Genomic DNA, 17486 nt, shown 5'->3' with positions numbered 1-17486 from the left:
GAACAATTTCACAAAATCCATTTCAGCATACACAATGTATTGTACGCGACTCTCTTGAAAACATTGCTAAAAAAAACCCAACTTGACAACTAATGAAGCTGAAACTTCTACAAGTAAAATACATTACATAATTTATATCTTCATCCAAAGTTGATTTATGTCATGGCCAAAAACTTGATCTACAAAAGGTATCAAAACCATTCAACATGGTTTTTTGGTCTGCATAAACTACTCACCCAATGGTTCGAACTGCTCCAGTTCCACGGTAAACCGAGTGCTGTAGCTGTAAGTGGGTACTAATAACACCAGTACATTGTTTGTTTGTGACGTTACAGCTATTGTTGAAACTGCATCATTTTCCGTGTGGAAGGTGTCCCGTCCAAGTGTAAACCGAGTCCCATCGCTGAAAATGAAGTCTGGTTTTTCTGTGCCCAAGTCAAGTACGTTCCCGGAAGGTTCATTCAAGTCCAGTTCAACTATGGTGAGTTGAATACGGTGTCCCACAGAGGCAAAAATTTGCCAAATACACGATTTGCCATTGGGAAATTTGATCGAGTCTTCTACAATGTCAGCATGCAGAGTATGAACTAAGTCGTCGGTAATGTTGATTGTTGATTGACCGTTGCAGACATCTGTTGGATTAATGGATCTGGTTGTTAATCAATCTATAATTTATTATAACTTGATAATCAATAATAATAACTTGATAGTCACGCAGAAGATCATCAGCCGCTTTGGAAACTGATTTAACTGAGATTACAGTTGGATTAACCAGGATTCCGGTTGGATTCAACGGGATGCCATCAAAAATCCCGACGATATTTTAATGAATTCTTTAAACAAATTTGGCTTTCAATGCGACAAAGAAAACACTTGTTTTGCAAACAGGTAAGGTAACCATTCAATGAAAGGCATTTGCCAATTTACAGAATACCAACGATTGGCAATTCGTCCCCAGGAAATAAAATCGATCATGACCATTTAAAAAAGTGTCTCATCCTTTTTAATAACGTTGCCCCTTGCATGATGGCAGGTGGTGGCCTAAGTAGGGCCGAAACTACGAAAGCCGTTAAACCCATTAGATGCGTATACATTAGTAGTCACTGTATAAACCTTGTGTCCAACTTCAAGCAGGTATGCAAAGCTTACTTTTAGTTACCCGCGTTAAAACACCCATTAGAGTTAAGCATGTGTTTTTAACAAACAAGAACAATTCTTAAACATGGTACAGGGGTTGTTTAGTGAGTATTCTGAGCCATTTACCGATCATCTTATTATTTTTCTGGTTATTAAACCAAGGAAACCTGTAAACAAGGACACCTGTGGTATGAACAAGACAAACCGGAGTTGATCCCTACTCTTCCAAGCTAACTGTTCTGCATTCTTATACGTGTATAGACTGGTTCCCGGTCTTCTAAGACAATTTTATGGGGATTACCGGCGTGATTCCCACGGTGGGAAATAAAGTATTTAAACTAGTAAAAAATTCAAATGAAGACAAATCTATGAAGAACAATTTCACCACGTTCCTGTTTGACATAAATCCTACCGGGATCCCGGTTGTGACTTATTTTGCCCGGAATCCCAGTTCTTCCGAATGACCTAAACCGGGATCCTAATTAGAAACCAGGATTATGCCAGGATTTCTCTATCCCCAGCAGGATTATGCGAGGATTTCTCTATTCCCAGCAGGATCCTGGCAGATATCTGGCGAAATTAAAGCTTCATTTTCTATGGGCCAGGCACTAGCTCTACAGACCCAAAATTTGTATTAAATACAATCGTGTCACTGGATAAGTGTTCAGTGACGCAAGCTTATCTGTAACCATGTAAATGAATGAAACGTTGTTATACACAATATGTAGGATTCACAGGCCACAAAGTGTGATGTCAGGTATTCAGGCTACGTGCACTACACGGTAACGGAACAAAGTCAAGAGAGGGCGTAAATAGCTTAACATTGCGACGACAAAAGGGTATGGAACCTTACCACAACCAAGCTCATCGCTGAGGTCTCCACAGTTAGCGATGCCATCACATTGGAAGCGAGCATGTATGCACAGACTAGACAATTCACACCTGAACTTTCCTTCCTCACAGGGGACTAAAAATAGTAAGAAGTTTGTGTTATAAAAACAACGCAATCGGTCATATTTTGAGTGTTCAAAATTTCTTAAATGTTTATTTTATAGTACAGTGCAATTAAACATTATTTTAGTTTAAAGGTAAGATCAAAGATTGGCGCACAGTATCTGGATGACCAATCAAAGACGCTAGCAAGTCACTGTGGTTTAAACGAATATTAAAAAGACAAGTCTTAAAATGGCGTTTAAATGATACGACTGACAGTTGTTGGCAATGGAAATGGAAAAGGAAATAATTATTATGGTTTTGCTAATTTATTTTCACTTACAAACATTTGAATCTGGTAAACAGTTTTGGAATCGTCTCTGAGATTTCTGAGGGCTGGTGTCCGTTCACGAACAGCGACGTGTACCAATGTGGATGAACTCGAGGTTTTTGAAGTTCCAGTTTATAACTATTTTCTCAGGAAGTTAAAAGCCAATGAAAGCCCTTCATTCACCTTAGTAAGGGGACTAGTGACGTAGCATGCAAGGGCAGTCGGTCAGTTTAAAGGCAGTGGACACTATTGGTAATTACTCAATATAACCATTAGCATAAAACCTTACTTGGTAAAGAGTAATGGGGAGAGGTTGATATTATAAAACTTTGTGAGAAACGGCTCTCTCTGAAGTGAAGTAGTTTTCGAGAAAGAAGTGTTTTTCCACGAATTTGATTTAGAGGCCTCAGATTTAGAATTTGAGGTATCGAAATCAAACATCTGAAAGCACACAACTTCGCGTGACAAGGGTATTTTTTTCTTCCACAGTTATCTCACAACTTCAACAACCAATTTTGGGCTTAAATTTTCACAGGTTTGTTATTTTATGCATATGTTGAGACACACCGAGTGAGAAGACTTGTCTTTGACAATTACCAATAGTGTCCAGTTTCTTTAAAGAGTGATTGTAAGTGTCAACGTTATAATTACTTACTCGAGTCGTCGAACTCCCTTACTTGATACCACAATGGTCCTCCTTGTCCCAGTGTCAACCACATTGAGTTTTCAACGGAGGCGATCAACAGCGGTTGTGAGTACCCACCAAGAGACTTCAGCTGAGATGATATAACTGTTGGGTCTACGCCACTCCCTACAGTCGTAAAGGTGCCATCGGTTATGTTCTGTTGTTTAACGTCTAGAAGAATCCTTTATCATTCGAGAAAGCAATATACTTTCATAATCGTTGTCATGTTCCTTGTATCCAAAACAGTTATGGATGCCAATAGGCATTGTACAAAATGTCACCAGACTATGTTAAAAAGGTACTGTTTAAAATAGTACCATAGTGAAGTGTGTCAGGTTTTTCTGATACTGTCACCCCGGCCTGCATGTAATCGATCTTGTCATTAATAGATTTGTTCCAGATAGGTTGCTAGATGTATTATGAAGTCAAATCCTACCATCTGATGTTTGATATTATACAAATACTGAGTACTTCGAGTGCTATGGTTAAAACTATGACTCCCGAGGTGATCCCCGGAGCGTACTTTTTTTCCCGTGGCGAAATAACACCCAAAACATTTCTAAATACTGTACTATTAAGTTAAAGACCTGAATGCTACAATTCCACGGACGACGCGAATGCAAATTGAAAAAACTGTTACTGTGCTGCATGAAGTGTCATGTAATCCGAAATGGTAAAAGACTATTAATTTATCATCATCATACACGCAACGGACGTCTGGGTACTGCACGCCGTGTGATAGTCTTCAGACTATAGCGCACGGCAAACCGATGCACTATCACACGGCCGTCGTCTAGTAAAAATATCACGTGACGCGCTCTAAACCAATGAAAAGGCAAAATATTGGTATGGGGTGTTTATAACAATCGATGAAAGGCATGTTGAAAAGTGTAATATCCTCCATGTGTGTTATCATTATAATAAGCTTCAACACTTCCGTTTGTTACATATATCTCATACGCTCCAACGCACATGTGAGAACCTTTTACATTTTACTTAATCGTCCTGAAGTACTTGTCAGATCATTAAAACAAAAATTTACTGTTTTGGTAAGCGTGTATTAGTTTACTATGATGGTGTCACCAAGTGTTCAAAACACACCACATTAAACTTTATAGTACTTTCATTTGCTGTCCCATGGTTTGGATGTTCCCTTTAGTTTTTCCCAACATAAAAAATTGTAGTTTTGACTGTCCTGGTGCCATTTTTCCCAATCCCTAAGTCTTTGATTTGAATGTGTATTTCCGTAACTCATACACTCTAGAAATCAGTACCTGGTTCGTAAGCAATTGTGTGGCATCAACTTCCCAGTTAAAAACAAAACATCTAAAAACTCACTCCTATGTTTTATAATGTATTTCCTTTATGGTTTTAATTTGTTTTGTTGTACCGCTTTGTAGCCGCTCAGAAAAGGGGTTTTCTATTAAAATTCTGTTAATTATAATAAAAAATATAATTAAATTATCTCTTTTATAAACAGCTCACCTGTATCCGGGCCTTGCACTGAAGATCCAGAGACAGGCAGTGTGTGGTGGAATTCCCGTTTCAAGGGATGAAATGTTATACGTTCTATCTGGATAGTCTTCAAGAGTGATATATCTCTCACTTCCACAAAATGAACTTGCTGCAGAAAGAAAGAATTAGGAAAGGGATTAACGGGCATGAAACATAATAAATCTTACAGAAAACAAACAGATGACATGATCGAGTTTAAGGCAACTTTTACATGCAACTTGAAGGAACCAGCTGCGTTCGTTGCATGCTACGGAATCACTTTGGTAGCTAGCACTTGAGTATTATTTTTCAAAATATGTCTTACGATCTACAAGACTAAAACTTAAACAATCAAATGTTATGACCTTTCCTTTATGGAGATTGCCTGGAACCAGATGCCTGCAAGTTGCCTCGTGTGATACATGGCAACTTTTACAGGAAACTCAAGGCAACCAACTGCAGTTCATTCTACGGACCATTGGATAGAACGTGTAATTATTCAGAACAATGTGTTACGATGCCCCAAAATGTAGAGTGAATATTCAAATGAGAATGCCGTTCCTTCATGAAGGAATTGGTTTGCCTGTAAACTGCCTCGTGTGATATAACCCTCATATTTCAAGGATTCTCAAATTTGCCGTAACAGTTCTGATCAGACTCTGTTTTTCTGTTTTCTTCCCGTTCATTAATACTTTACTTACAGCATGATACCTCGTCAAAAAAGTTGTTGCAATGAAAGTGTCCATCACAGATATACCTCTCCGGAAGACAGAACTGGTTACACTGTAGGCCGGAGTCACACTGACCTATTATACACAGCATGGCAAAATGTACAGAGGATTACTTGAGCGTCAAGGATGTTACACTCCAAAAACTTCCGGGTCAGCGTTGATCCAGAATTCGCTTCAAATAATGTGACTACTTTTGAGGTGAATGCAGTACCTAAATGTTGTCCGAAAATCAAGAGCTATACATAAAGGTTCTGGGTAGCCCTGGCGGCCTTGCACTTTTGTACTATACTACAGTATCTGTGAACAGCCCAGAGGAAGAGTCCTTTATAGGGATTAGGTTCTGGTCTACATTATAGGCTCGCGTTACATTTTGTACACGGCTGGCGCTTCATTAGCCTTCTTGATTATATGGCGGACACTAGAGGAGTGCATTGTTTGGATTGGGTGTAAACAGAGAAATTGACCCCAAAATTAACCTACTAGTCCACCACACTTCATAATGGCGTATGACCCCAGACTAATAATAATAATATCGAAGTCTTATATAGCGCACGCATCTACCAAACAAGGTACTCAAGGCGCTGAGCATATACAAACTTTCAGACAAACATGTTATTGAAGTGATGAATTATGAGACCCAAGTATGTAGTACCTTTATAAGGATTTACAATGTGCTACGGCGCATACAGCAGCCACAGCCAGGAACACCGGGGCGAACCCCTTCTCTTTTCGATAAGCGCACTGGGTTCTTTTACATGCGTTACACAACACATGGGACCAACGGCTTTACGTCCCATACGAAGGACGAAGAAATGGTTAAGTGTCTTGCTTAAGGACACAAGTGTCATGGCTGTGGAATTCGAACCCACACTCTGCTGATCAGAAACACCAGAGTTTGAATTCGGTGCTCTTAACCGCTCGGCCACGACACTTCCCAAAGCAAAGACCCCTTGCATATGACGTCACTAGCCCAAAACAGTCGACTCACTGCGCTACCATGGGCAGCAGGCACGTAGTGATACCTCTTGTCACTGTATTGCGCTTTTGGATACTAAGCACGCGCTTGTGAAATCGCAAGTAGGCCTACTATGATGCACATGACGTCACTAGCCCAAAACAGTCCACTTACTGACAGACTCGCTACCATGGGCAGCAATGATAGAGCAAGGAATGGGCGCACACATGGGTTCCAGACTAGTCTGCCCATTGGGTTCCAGACTAGTCTGCCCATTGGGTTCCAGACTAGTCTGCCCATTGGGTTCCAGACTAGTCTGCCCATTGGGTTAATGTGCTACCTTTTGGACTGAAAATGGCATTCAGCACAACCACGTGACGTCACAAAAGAAAGGGTTTATACACAGCTCCGCTCAATAATGTCACTCTCTTTGTCATATTTTATGTACATTGTAGGCCTACGTACCACATGATAGCTCATCAGATTTATCCCAGCAGTGAAATATGCCATCACATACATTATATTCGTTGATACACTGGTACCCGCTCTTACAAGCGACTTCGTATTCCCCGGAACAGTTCACTGCATGGTGGGAAAAAAAAAGAAAAACAAAAGTCCTTCAATTATTTTGTGTAAAACACGTTACAAATTTCTGGCCTTATTCCAAATAATGAACGTTAAACCACAGCCTCTGAAATTTAAAATCAAAAACCCGTAACTTTATGTACTTTCAAAAATAAAATCTTGCAGCCGATAAGATTAATACGAAATGGTGGTTTTGGTAATGCAAATTTATTGTTTTACTACAATCGTGCGAACATGACGTGGCCGAGCGGTTAAGAGCACCGAATTCAAACTCTGGTGTTTCTGATCAGCAGAGTGTGGGTTCGAATCCCCAGCCGTGACACTGTGTCCTTGAGCAAGACACTTAACCATTGCTTCGTCCTTCGGATGGGACGTAAAGCCGTTGGTCCAATGTGTTGTGTAACGCATGTAAAAGAACCCAGTGCACTTATCGAAAAGAGAAGGGGTTCGCCCCGGTGTTCCTGGTTGTGGCTGCTGTATGCGCCGTAGCACCTTGTAAACCCTTATTAGGTGCTAAATAATTGGGTCTCAGAATTCATCACTGCAATTACCTATCTTTCTGAAAGGTTTGTATATACTCAGCGCCTTGAGTACCTTGTTTGGTAGATACGTGCGCTATATAAGACTTCGATATTATTATTATGACGTGTTATGCAGCACAATGAACTATCTCATAGCAACCAACGTACTATCACGTAGCAACCGATGTACTGCACGCATAGCTACAGCAACTTCTTGGTGCCATGATGAGTTCTAGGCCAAAATATTGGGTGTTGTCACACAAATAATTACTGTTTTTATCTTGTGCTATTTTTTTTATTAGCCTTCTGTTCGTGAAATAGAACGCGACCCTGATCATCCCCAAGAGTAGTAGATTTAACAATTGCATTTTGTACATGTACGGACCAAATCGTGAGTTTGTACGTTTCAAAAAAAAATGTTTTGGTTTTTTTCCGGCAATGCCGACCGGGTGTATTGCTGCTGAACGCAGAAAAACACTTTTTGAAATGTACCAACTCACGACTTGGACGTACATGTACTTTGCACGTGTGTTTACTATACGCATTGCATTGTCTGCCTCGATTGACGTTACAAAAGGGGTAGGCGGAGTCAGCCCCCCAAACAACTTTATATATTTTTTAAACATATAAATCGTGACAAACAATTACTAAAAAAATTGTTTTATTGTTCGTAAGCGTATACTCTTATGTTTGAAAGAAAAAACAAATCTATTTCCAGGTGACTTTAAGTAAGCAATACATTTTGTATATGGTTAACAGGCACTCATGTTCAAAAGACGTGGTAGACTTGCAGAGTCTATACTGAAAACTGTTTCAGCATTTTAGACCATCCCCATAGAAAACCCAGTTGAGTAAACCGGGATTCCACGAGGATCAACCGGAATTCCGGTCGATAACTGGGATTTTGGCAGAATAAAAACCGGGATTACTCCGAAATCAAACAGGATTCTCGTAGTAATAGCAGAGATTCCGGTTGATTTGACCGGGATTCTGCCGGGATCAACCGGGATTTCGTTTGAATTAACCGGGATTCCGTTTTGATTAACCGAGATTCCATCAGAATCCCGCTAGGACCATGCCAAAATACAAGCAGAATCCAATCATTATCCTGCCGGGATTCCCACTAGCCGGGGTTCCGCCGGGATCCAGCATATCCTGCCGAATTCTCCCCCATCCGCCGAATCCCCAGGAGTCCCAGTTAGTTTTAGACCATCTTACCTAACTGATCAAGTACAGATAGTTCAAGAATGAAGTACGCATCATCGACAAGATTGTTTCTAGAAACCTCCATGGTAACCCAAACATCGTTCCCCTCTGATGAAGCAGTAAGGAGTGCTGTCCCTCCCCTCCTTTCCCAAATAATACGATTCTGGTTGACCAGTCGACCGTTTCCTACCCTTAGAATTGCATCGTAGATGTTGAATTTGACGGTTTGGATAAAAACTGCAGTTCCCGGAGGAGCCGTGATGAACCAGATGCAGTTGGTGTTGTTAGGATATGAAGCTGGAGCGTTTGGAGATAGCAGCTGATGAGTTTGATCTTGTTGTAGATGAATGACGTGACTCCCACATGATGGGGCTACAAAAAAAGAATGGTCAAAATACGGACTCAATACTGCATGGGCCGAATTTCATGAATCTTAACGCATATTTGATTTTTGTAATTAGTTGTTTTTGTGCCATTGTTTTTACTCATTTTCTCCAAAACTTCAGCAACTCAGCAAGTAACCTTTTTATGGGAAATCTTCTGACACCCTTATCTTCAAAGCGTGTTAGTTTAATGTAAATCTGTGAACATTGTGTTTTGTGTCGTACAAAAAGTACCCAATCCTTTAAAACACCTATCCCTAAACTTAACCCTAACTCTAAACCTAACCCTAACCCTAACCCTAACCTACACCATAACTACCTAACCCTAACCCCTACCCTCACCCTAACCCTAACCCAAACCCTAACCCTAACCCAAACCCTAAACTTAACCCTACCCTACCACTCACCACAGCCTATTTCGTCCTCCAGATTGTAGCATTGCTTGATGTTATCACAGATGATGATTGGAGAGGAACACAGCCAAAACTCCTTCACAGTATTTTGCTTACACGCAAACTCCGTGGGTTGGCACATATCTATTGGTTGGGTTTGAAAAGGTATTGTGGTTAGCAACACGTTGGTCAAGGTAGAGCAAGGGGCTAAAAATACGCCCATTTGGGCGCTTTTGCCTGGTACCTAGAATGTACGTCTTACCTAGGTAATCATTGAATTTTGACGGTTGACAAAAATGGTAGCTGCTCGAACTTGGCCAATGGGAGACTTTTCGAAAGCTCTGCCGCTAGAGGGCAGCAGACCTACCTGGTAAGGGTGCACAACTCCTATACCAATACAAATTCAAAAATACTCAAAAATATTTAGAAGTCTCTCAGCCTCTTGAAAACTAAATCAGATACATTGTCATACACTAAACTTCAGATTTTTGTAGGTCAGCATTTTGGAATTTTTGCTAATTACCCTAGAAGAAACACTCCCAAAACCTCATGCACACCGCTTGTTATCATAGGGGAACTCGTGTCCAGTACGTCCTGTTCCAGAACAGTGCGGTTTATGCTGGCATTGTGTTATGAAAAACAAAATACAGTTTGGCTAAATCTAAATACAAAATCAAAAACACGCAAAACACATGGTATTTGCTGTCAGTGACCGTCACTCATGCTTCTCCTATTCCTAAGTTGTTGACATTACCTGGTGAAGAGCGCCCTCTCTTGGTGAATGGCAGATAGTGTAAAGTTTCCCATTAATTACAGACCGTCATTATGGAATCCGTTATTAACTCACCACTGCACCCTATCTCATCAGAATAGTCGTCGCAGTCGGGCAGACCATCACATCTCGTATTGCTCGATATACACTGAATGCCAGTGTCGCATAGAAACTCATCTCCGCTACACGTGACTGTCACAAGAAAATATGTATAGTAAGACAGGGTGAGTGAAACAAGAAGTTGACCGGGGGATTGGTGATGTTTTTTTTTAAAACAAAAAAATGACACTCAATAGTTCAGCAAAAGTTGTATTTAGCAAGCCCTCGCTCCTGCTTCTTTGAAAAGAAAAGAATGAAAGAAATTTGACCAATCCTAAGAGGAGTTTGGGTGTTTTAATAAAGGTACTCATTTTGCATGCTGTCCACGAAATACTTGACAAATGTTGAGTAACCATTGTGTACAGGGCGAGTCAAAAGGAAGTTGAACGAGATTTATGACTTAAAAACAAACAACTGACACTCGAAACCCCCAGTGAAGCACGGCTTATTAAACAAGCATATTTTCCTGCTTCTCACCCCCCCCCCAAAAAAAGGAATGGAAAGAATTGATTTTTTTTCTAAGAAAGGTTATGCCTGTTTTACTGAAAGCACTCTTGTAAGTAGGTGTCCATAGACGTGTCATAGTGTTCCCGCAAGCCTTACTATGTCGTGTTTTTCACCATGCTAAGTTTCAAATCCTATAATTCTTACCGCTTTCATTTAGTGCCGTTACACGTAGACTAAATACCGACGGTGAGTGATTATCCTCGAAGATGGCGTTTGCAAATATCACCCATATAGACTCATTTCTCACTGCCCTTTCTCTTGGCACGCTTGGTCCGCCCATGTTCCCCCCTGGACCGGCAGAGTAGGATTGATAGACGATATAATCTGGATGGCTGCGGCCATTTACAGCATCGTCAACGGTAACGTTTGATAAAGAGACTACAAAAACAGACGAATACACTACGTCATAGTTAGTAAATTGTAGTAGCATCCGGCTAGAGGGTGGTGCTTTGAACTGCCAGACACAAATAGACGATGTGACGTCTGGGTTCTGAATGCTGACCTCTTGGTTGATCTCGAGGTCAAAATTCGTCTGTCCGCAATAATCTGTTGAAGAATGAAGAATGGGTATGGTGCCCCGACCGCCAAGCCAGCGTTAGTCAATAACAAAAGACCCTGTCTAGCATGAGCTGGGAATGAGCTGAATCTGGGGGTCTATAACGATGCAAGAGCTTGCCCCGCACCATTTGACAATATAAACTGTCTTTATTCCCAGGAATTCATATCTAAACGGTACCCCTGTGCCAAAGCAAGTCATTGTACAATACTTTATACAAATTTTACTTGTAAATGTCTTATTTCCAACTGAAAGTGTTAAAACGACGCCCAAAATGTGCCAACAAATTTCAGGTTAACAAGTTTTGTTTATTTTCGTTTACTTTTTGGGAGAAACAATTCGCAATGGTAACAAAACACGGCTTTTTGGAGTAAAATCCTGGTCTTGAATGGCTCACAAAACAATTATGGGTTGAATATCGACGAATAAATATCTTTATTTAAAGTATTTAGTATGGCACTATTAGGTTTCCTTAATATACTAAATCAAACCAACAATTTTGTTTTTACCGCAATTGACTTCGTCAGAGTAATCCATGTTGCAATTAATGTGACCATCACACACTGCGCTTGGGTGAAGGCAAACTTTCAAGCTGTCGTTCTGGTGGCAAATAAAGTCATCTCCACAATCTGTGAAAAAAAAAGAAATGAACATGAAGTTTGGTCACAATTATACACTGTATAGTCGTAATTGATGTAGTCAAACAATCAATGGTCTAATAACATAGAGTGTAGGGGTATATGTGATGATGGCCGGCCGGCCATTTTGTTTTCTGTATACATCAAAGTTGCCACTGCCGTAATGCTTTTCAATGTGTTCTACCAATTTCATGGCTCTGCTAACCGTATTCAAAGAATTTGCGCTTACGAAATCAGTATTTCACAGTTTGGCAGGGAATTTTTGCATTTGCGAGAGCATACTCAACGTTACTATAGACATAATTACTGCTAGTTCAGAAATTCAGTACTACAGCGTGCACAGCACCCGCGGCCCTTCAATGGCAAACAGCCTAACTATAAAATGGTGGGTTCTTATCAATAGTTATAAGGTAATTTCTGGGTAAGTTGAGAGATTTTTTTTTTCTTTTCGGTTTAAAGGTTTTAAGAGGCACGGATGTGAATGCATTATTCTCTTCTGTCAATTTCATCCTGTTTTATGGCAAGACAGCTCGAAACTTTTCGAGATATAGGCTGTTTTGCCTTGGATGCCGAGCGGAGAATGGTGATCAATACGGAGGAATTCGGCGGTAAGCAGAGCTATGAAATCGGGCCCTGCTTACAGGATAAACTGTAGGTTGATTCATTGGGAACTAGTCATCAAGTTATAGAAACACACTTAATTGACTCAGTTTATAGGAAAATATATTATACGTATGATATACCCCACACATAGGCCCTTTTCGAAACCACGGCTTCGTCTCGAGATTCGGCTCAGGCTAGCTTGGCCCCGCGGTTGTTTTGACAATTCCGCGTGCTTTGCGTATACTTGCTGAGGGCTTCAGACGAGATGACTGAGCCTGATGGAGCCTAATCCAATGCCGAAGCCGTGGATTTAAAAAGGGGCCACAGATCCATGTCGTTTTATTGGTGGACTACGCATCACGTACCTTATTGGTGCGTTTTCGCGGTCGTATCCACTATTTTTTTTCGGTTGAACTTTCCATGGGTTAACCAATGGCCATTGACCGTCACGGTTATTGGTAACGACCGCGAGACCGCACCCTTGCCATTGAAATGTGTATAAAGCTGTTAAACGGGAATCGGTCGTAAATTATTCGTATTATGTGCTGGCAAGCTTAGAAAAATAATGAGAGTTTTCTTTTTTTATACGTTTTTTTTATGATGATAACTCTTTTAAACGGATTAATATAGGTTTTCTCGGTCAAATTCGGCAAATGAGCAATCAATTTCATTTTCATGCGTTCGAATTAAAGCTGTTTTGCCTCTCCAGTTGTTACTGCGTTTCAAATTCAGAATTCGGCAATTCAATTTCGTTTAGAGTCGAGTCAAACTCCTTTAGCACTGTTCAAATTAGCGTACCGTCATTCTTTTTCGTGACACACAAGAAGTGTCTGCGAATTTGAATGCTGCTTTGATGAATTTTAAATTGAATGATTATTTTGTTAAATCGATTGACGCAACATTTCATTTGACTAATCATAAAACGAAATCGAATGACCATTTTCAGAAGCATTCGATTTCGCGCGAAATAGAATAGCTTGGTGGTCAAATTGGCTGCTCATTTGCCGAAACTGACAGAGAAAACCTATACAAACGCGTCGTCATTCTGACAGAGTCACACTTTTTTATTCGAAAGAAAGAAACACACTGAATCTCATCCATAAATGTAACCAGAATTTAACGAAATTTTGTAAGTTTTTCATAAAATCTCATGAAGTCTCCCGAATTCCAATCAACTACTCCGCGGTATACATAAAAAATTGTAAAGCAAGATAAGTTCTCAAAGGGGCATATAAAACTACCCAGCAAATAGATAAACACACGCTGTTACCGCAAACCAAATAGGTGCTCGACATTTTACTAAATTAATATATATATATACAAATTTAACAAGTGATTTCATGCGGACGAAAACGATTATTTTTGAGGCATCAACATTAAACAGGCTTACATTTAAATTACAATAAAGTTGCAGTTTCATTTTGTATTAATCGAACCTCGGCAACCAAAATCTTCTGTTAAAGGAACATTACATAATTGGTAAAGAAAAAAATCGGCAAGGCCATTTGTCTTAAAGTATAGGGTGATTTTTATGAAGGGGCACCGAGGCCAATACCAGGGGCAACGCGACCATGACCTGACCTCCGTGTCCTGCATGCTAAATCCATTTTATAGAGCTGCCTATAAGCAGAAAATATTGCCCAACAAAATTCTACTTACCAGAAATGAGCAGAAATCGAGTCACAAATTGTGCATGAGACCATGAAGGTAGAATTTGTAACATGTAATTTTGGTTGGTAAGTTTATTCTGGTGAGCACAATTTTGATGTGCTTTAGCTATTGGTGCTTATGGCCCAGGCCTGGTATACTGATTATTTCTTTAGCCTCATAAAAACAGTAATTTGCGCAGCAATGGTGTTTTTCCTTCATTATTCTCTAAATGCAACTTCGATGGCCAAATGAGCCCAAAATGTGGGAATACCGGTCTTTGACAGTACTGTTACTAAAAAGGTGTCCAGTGCTTTGAAGACAAGGCCTATTTTAATGATGTTTATATAGCGAGGCCACAATGGTACTAAGTTATGGATACATTGGCATTACCTGCAATGCTGATCAGCGACACTCCAGCTCGAAAACTGTAACTGCCATTGACTTGACTTTCCACCACTCTCCTCTTGAGCGCCAAACGAAATCTAGGCATCGGGTTTTCTGATTCAAGGATGAAACGTTTGTAGGTGTCCTCCTGCACGACCAACTTGTTGTTATCGAAACCAGTTGGAAACAACTCAACCACTAGCTCCAGATCTGGATGATCGCTTCGAAGTTCAAGAATGTCTAAGGACGTCACGGAATCATTATCCTTGATGATGAAATTCAGTTCCAATGTTGCTGATGTGCAGTTGGCTGGTGGCTGGTCTATTTCATCTGAGGATACCACGACGGCTTGGGTTCTATTGATGCTGACGTCTCGGGAGACGATATTCGGACACAGTTGGGCTAAAGTGGTAAAACAAATTAAATACAAAGCTCAGTTGGCCTCGTTCACGACCGAGGATAAAATGTCACGATGTAAGCACAACATTTCGCTAAACACAAAATAGTATTGCTTTATAGCAGAATCAGGTTACCAGCCCAAATTACCTCAAGTTTGCATTGTTATGGCTGGTGCCTTTCTAAATTTTTGCCAAGCCCAAAAAAATGTCAAGCCGTATTTTCTGCTTAACAGCTTAAGTTTGGCCAAAATGTTAAAGAGTTGCTATGTTGTAAAAAACGTAGCTATGCACAACAATATAATGCTGATCAGAATAAGGTTACCAGCCAAAACGCCAAAAATACCATGTCCAAAATACCAAAGTCACCACTTGAGTGATAACCTGCTAGTTTGATTTTAAGCAGGAAAATGTTTAACAGAATGCGTTGCTTCAGCAGCTGTACGTGGCCACATTTCATGGCTAGCGATTCTCTGCTTCTACGCAGCGAGCGCAGAAACGTGGCGGTGAAGCAGGGCCATGAAATTAAATCCTGTTAAGGAGGGGGGGATGTCGTATTATTGTAAAGGCAGATTGAACTCCAATGAATAACGAATTGAATCCCAGGTGAATATGTCTCGGCTTTATTCCCGGTCCTCGACCATGCTGCTATCCCAGTATACTGTGTCCCCTAAACTCTTGAAGGTCAATCAAATTTGCATAGGTCTCATTTGCATAGCATACTAAACATTGCATGTAATGCATACATGTATTATCAGGACACTACAGACAATGCAGCTGGTCACAGGCAATCTCCAACGTAAACAAGATAATCACAAATTCACCATCACACTTGTTAAGACAGGTTACGGGGTTAATAAATATGAAGGCTATTTGTAGCACAACGAGGGTTTGGTGCCGCGGCGCACTGGCGGCTCCCACTTCCACAGACACAAGGGCAACAACACGGGACCTTTGGCTCTACGTCTCATCCGAGGGACGAAGCATTACTAGACCTTTCTTTTGTTGATAAACCAACCGCATTGGATGGCAGGGTAGGCCTAATTAGTTAAACACTTAATCGTAAAAACAGATGTTTTTACAAAATTCAACATTTCTGCAAATTTTCAATTAGATCAAAACACCTCTCATATTAAGTTGTTTTGTTTTAAACAAAATCAACAAATTTCGTTACATTGTTACCAAAATAGCGATCTTGTCTAGATTTGCACTTATGGCTTTCCATAGTTTTTCAATCTGGGTTGGCAAAAACTCGGGCTGTGACGTTGCAAAGGAAAGGTCGATAGTTGGGTTATTGCTTAAAGACACAAGTGTCACAAGACCATTACTCGAACCCACACTTCCTTAAAGCATCATAGCCTTAGTTCGGTGCGCGACACGCTGCGACCAACTACACATCCGTAGATTTTTACGAGTAATAGGGAGAGGTTGATATAGTATAAAACACTGTGATAAACGGCTCCCTCTGAAGTGACGTAGTTTTCGAGAAAGAAGTAATTTTCTGCGAATTTGATTTCGAGACCTCAGATTTGGAATTTGAGGTCTCGAATTCAAGCATCTTAAAGCACGTAACTTTGTGTGACAAGGTATTTTTTCTCTCATTATTATCTCGCAACTACGACGACCAATTGAGCTCAAACTTTCACAGGTTTGTTATTTATGTTGAGATACACCAAGTGAGAAGACTGGTCTTTGATAATTACCAATAGTGTCCAGGGTCTTTAAGGGGCTCCATAAACAGGCAATCCCATCGTATATAAACATCGCGTCTCTGCAAAACCCTAACTTCGTTTTATCTTCAACATGTACAGTTTTGAATACTACTTACCGGAGCTCATGCACCCGCACAAAATGAAAGCAAAAGCCACAAGACGTAACTTGACGCCTTCCATGTTACTTGCTAGGTGCATATGTATGTCATCAACGCTGATCTGTAAATTAAAGCAGTGTATAGATTCGTTACCAGACAAGCTAATCCACACCATCAGTACTTATATATCGTATTTCCACCAAGCAAGTTTCAAACCCTACTGAAAGCAGACTTACCATAAACAATTCTCCTCTAAAAATATTTGTTCTCACCCTAGGTGTTCACGTAAAAAGTAAGTCATCATAACCACGCACAAGTCACCAGCTATTCCTGATTTGATGGCACAGTCCGAACCTAGGTAACACACCAACGTTGGCCCTACGTAGGGCTTCAGTCGGCAGTTATCGTTGGAAAGGTGTCCGTAAACGATGATTTTTCGCAAAGGCCGCATCCGTCGGCTCCACGTCGGCAATGTCTTTTGTGGTGGATGTCAGCGAGGTTTCGATCGCTAGCGTACGGTTATACGAGTGTACTACTAAACCTTTAGCTATCTGTTATACGAGTTACCGTTCTGATGCAGCTTTGTGCAGTTTTCGACGACTACCCGGTTATGTTTACTTACATCTACAAAGAGAGCGCAATATTCAAAATGGCAAAACAGACAACCAAAACTATCACATTACCCTCATAAAATGAATTATTGGTAAGTTTGTTTTTGC

General features: G+C 40.4%; 1 protein-coding gene across 1 annotated transcript in view; it reads right to left on the bottom strand.

Moving 5' to 3' along the window:
* The window catches only part of LOC139945262 (uncharacterized), a 37894-nt gene extending 21045 nt beyond the window's left edge, over nucleotides 1-16849 (bottom strand). The window contains exons 1-13 of the mRNA XM_071942593.1: nucleotides 16786-16849; nucleotides 14569-14964; nucleotides 11797-11916; nucleotides 10876-11277; nucleotides 10201-10317; nucleotides 9369-9497; nucleotides 8591-8950; nucleotides 6732-6848; nucleotides 5282-5386; nucleotides 4572-4710; nucleotides 3057-3268; nucleotides 1991-2104; nucleotides 237-632 (exon numbers count right to left, since the gene is read on the bottom strand). Of these exons, the coding sequence (XP_071798694.1) occupies nucleotides 237-632; nucleotides 1991-2104; nucleotides 3057-3268; nucleotides 4572-4710; nucleotides 5282-5386; nucleotides 6732-6848; nucleotides 8591-8950; nucleotides 9369-9497; nucleotides 10201-10317; nucleotides 10876-11277; nucleotides 11797-11916; nucleotides 14569-14964; nucleotides 16786-16849 (2671 nt within the window). The remainder of the gene's footprint in view (nucleotides 1-236; nucleotides 633-1990; nucleotides 2105-3056; nucleotides 3269-4571; nucleotides 4711-5281; nucleotides 5387-6731; nucleotides 6849-8590; nucleotides 8951-9368; nucleotides 9498-10200; nucleotides 10318-10875; nucleotides 11278-11796; nucleotides 11917-14568; nucleotides 14965-16785) is intronic.
* Between the last annotated feature and the right edge of the window lie 637 nt (nucleotides 16850-17486).

The sequence above is a fragment of the Asterias amurensis genome, chromosome 12 (genome assembly GCF_032118995.1).
Source record: "Asterias amurensis chromosome 12, ASM3211899v1".
Classification (NCBI taxonomy): Eukaryota; Metazoa; Echinodermata; class Asteroidea; order Forcipulatida; family Asteriidae; genus Asterias; species Asterias amurensis.
Note: the sequence above shows the minus strand (reverse complement) of the source record. Positions and strands in the feature narration are given on the sequence as shown.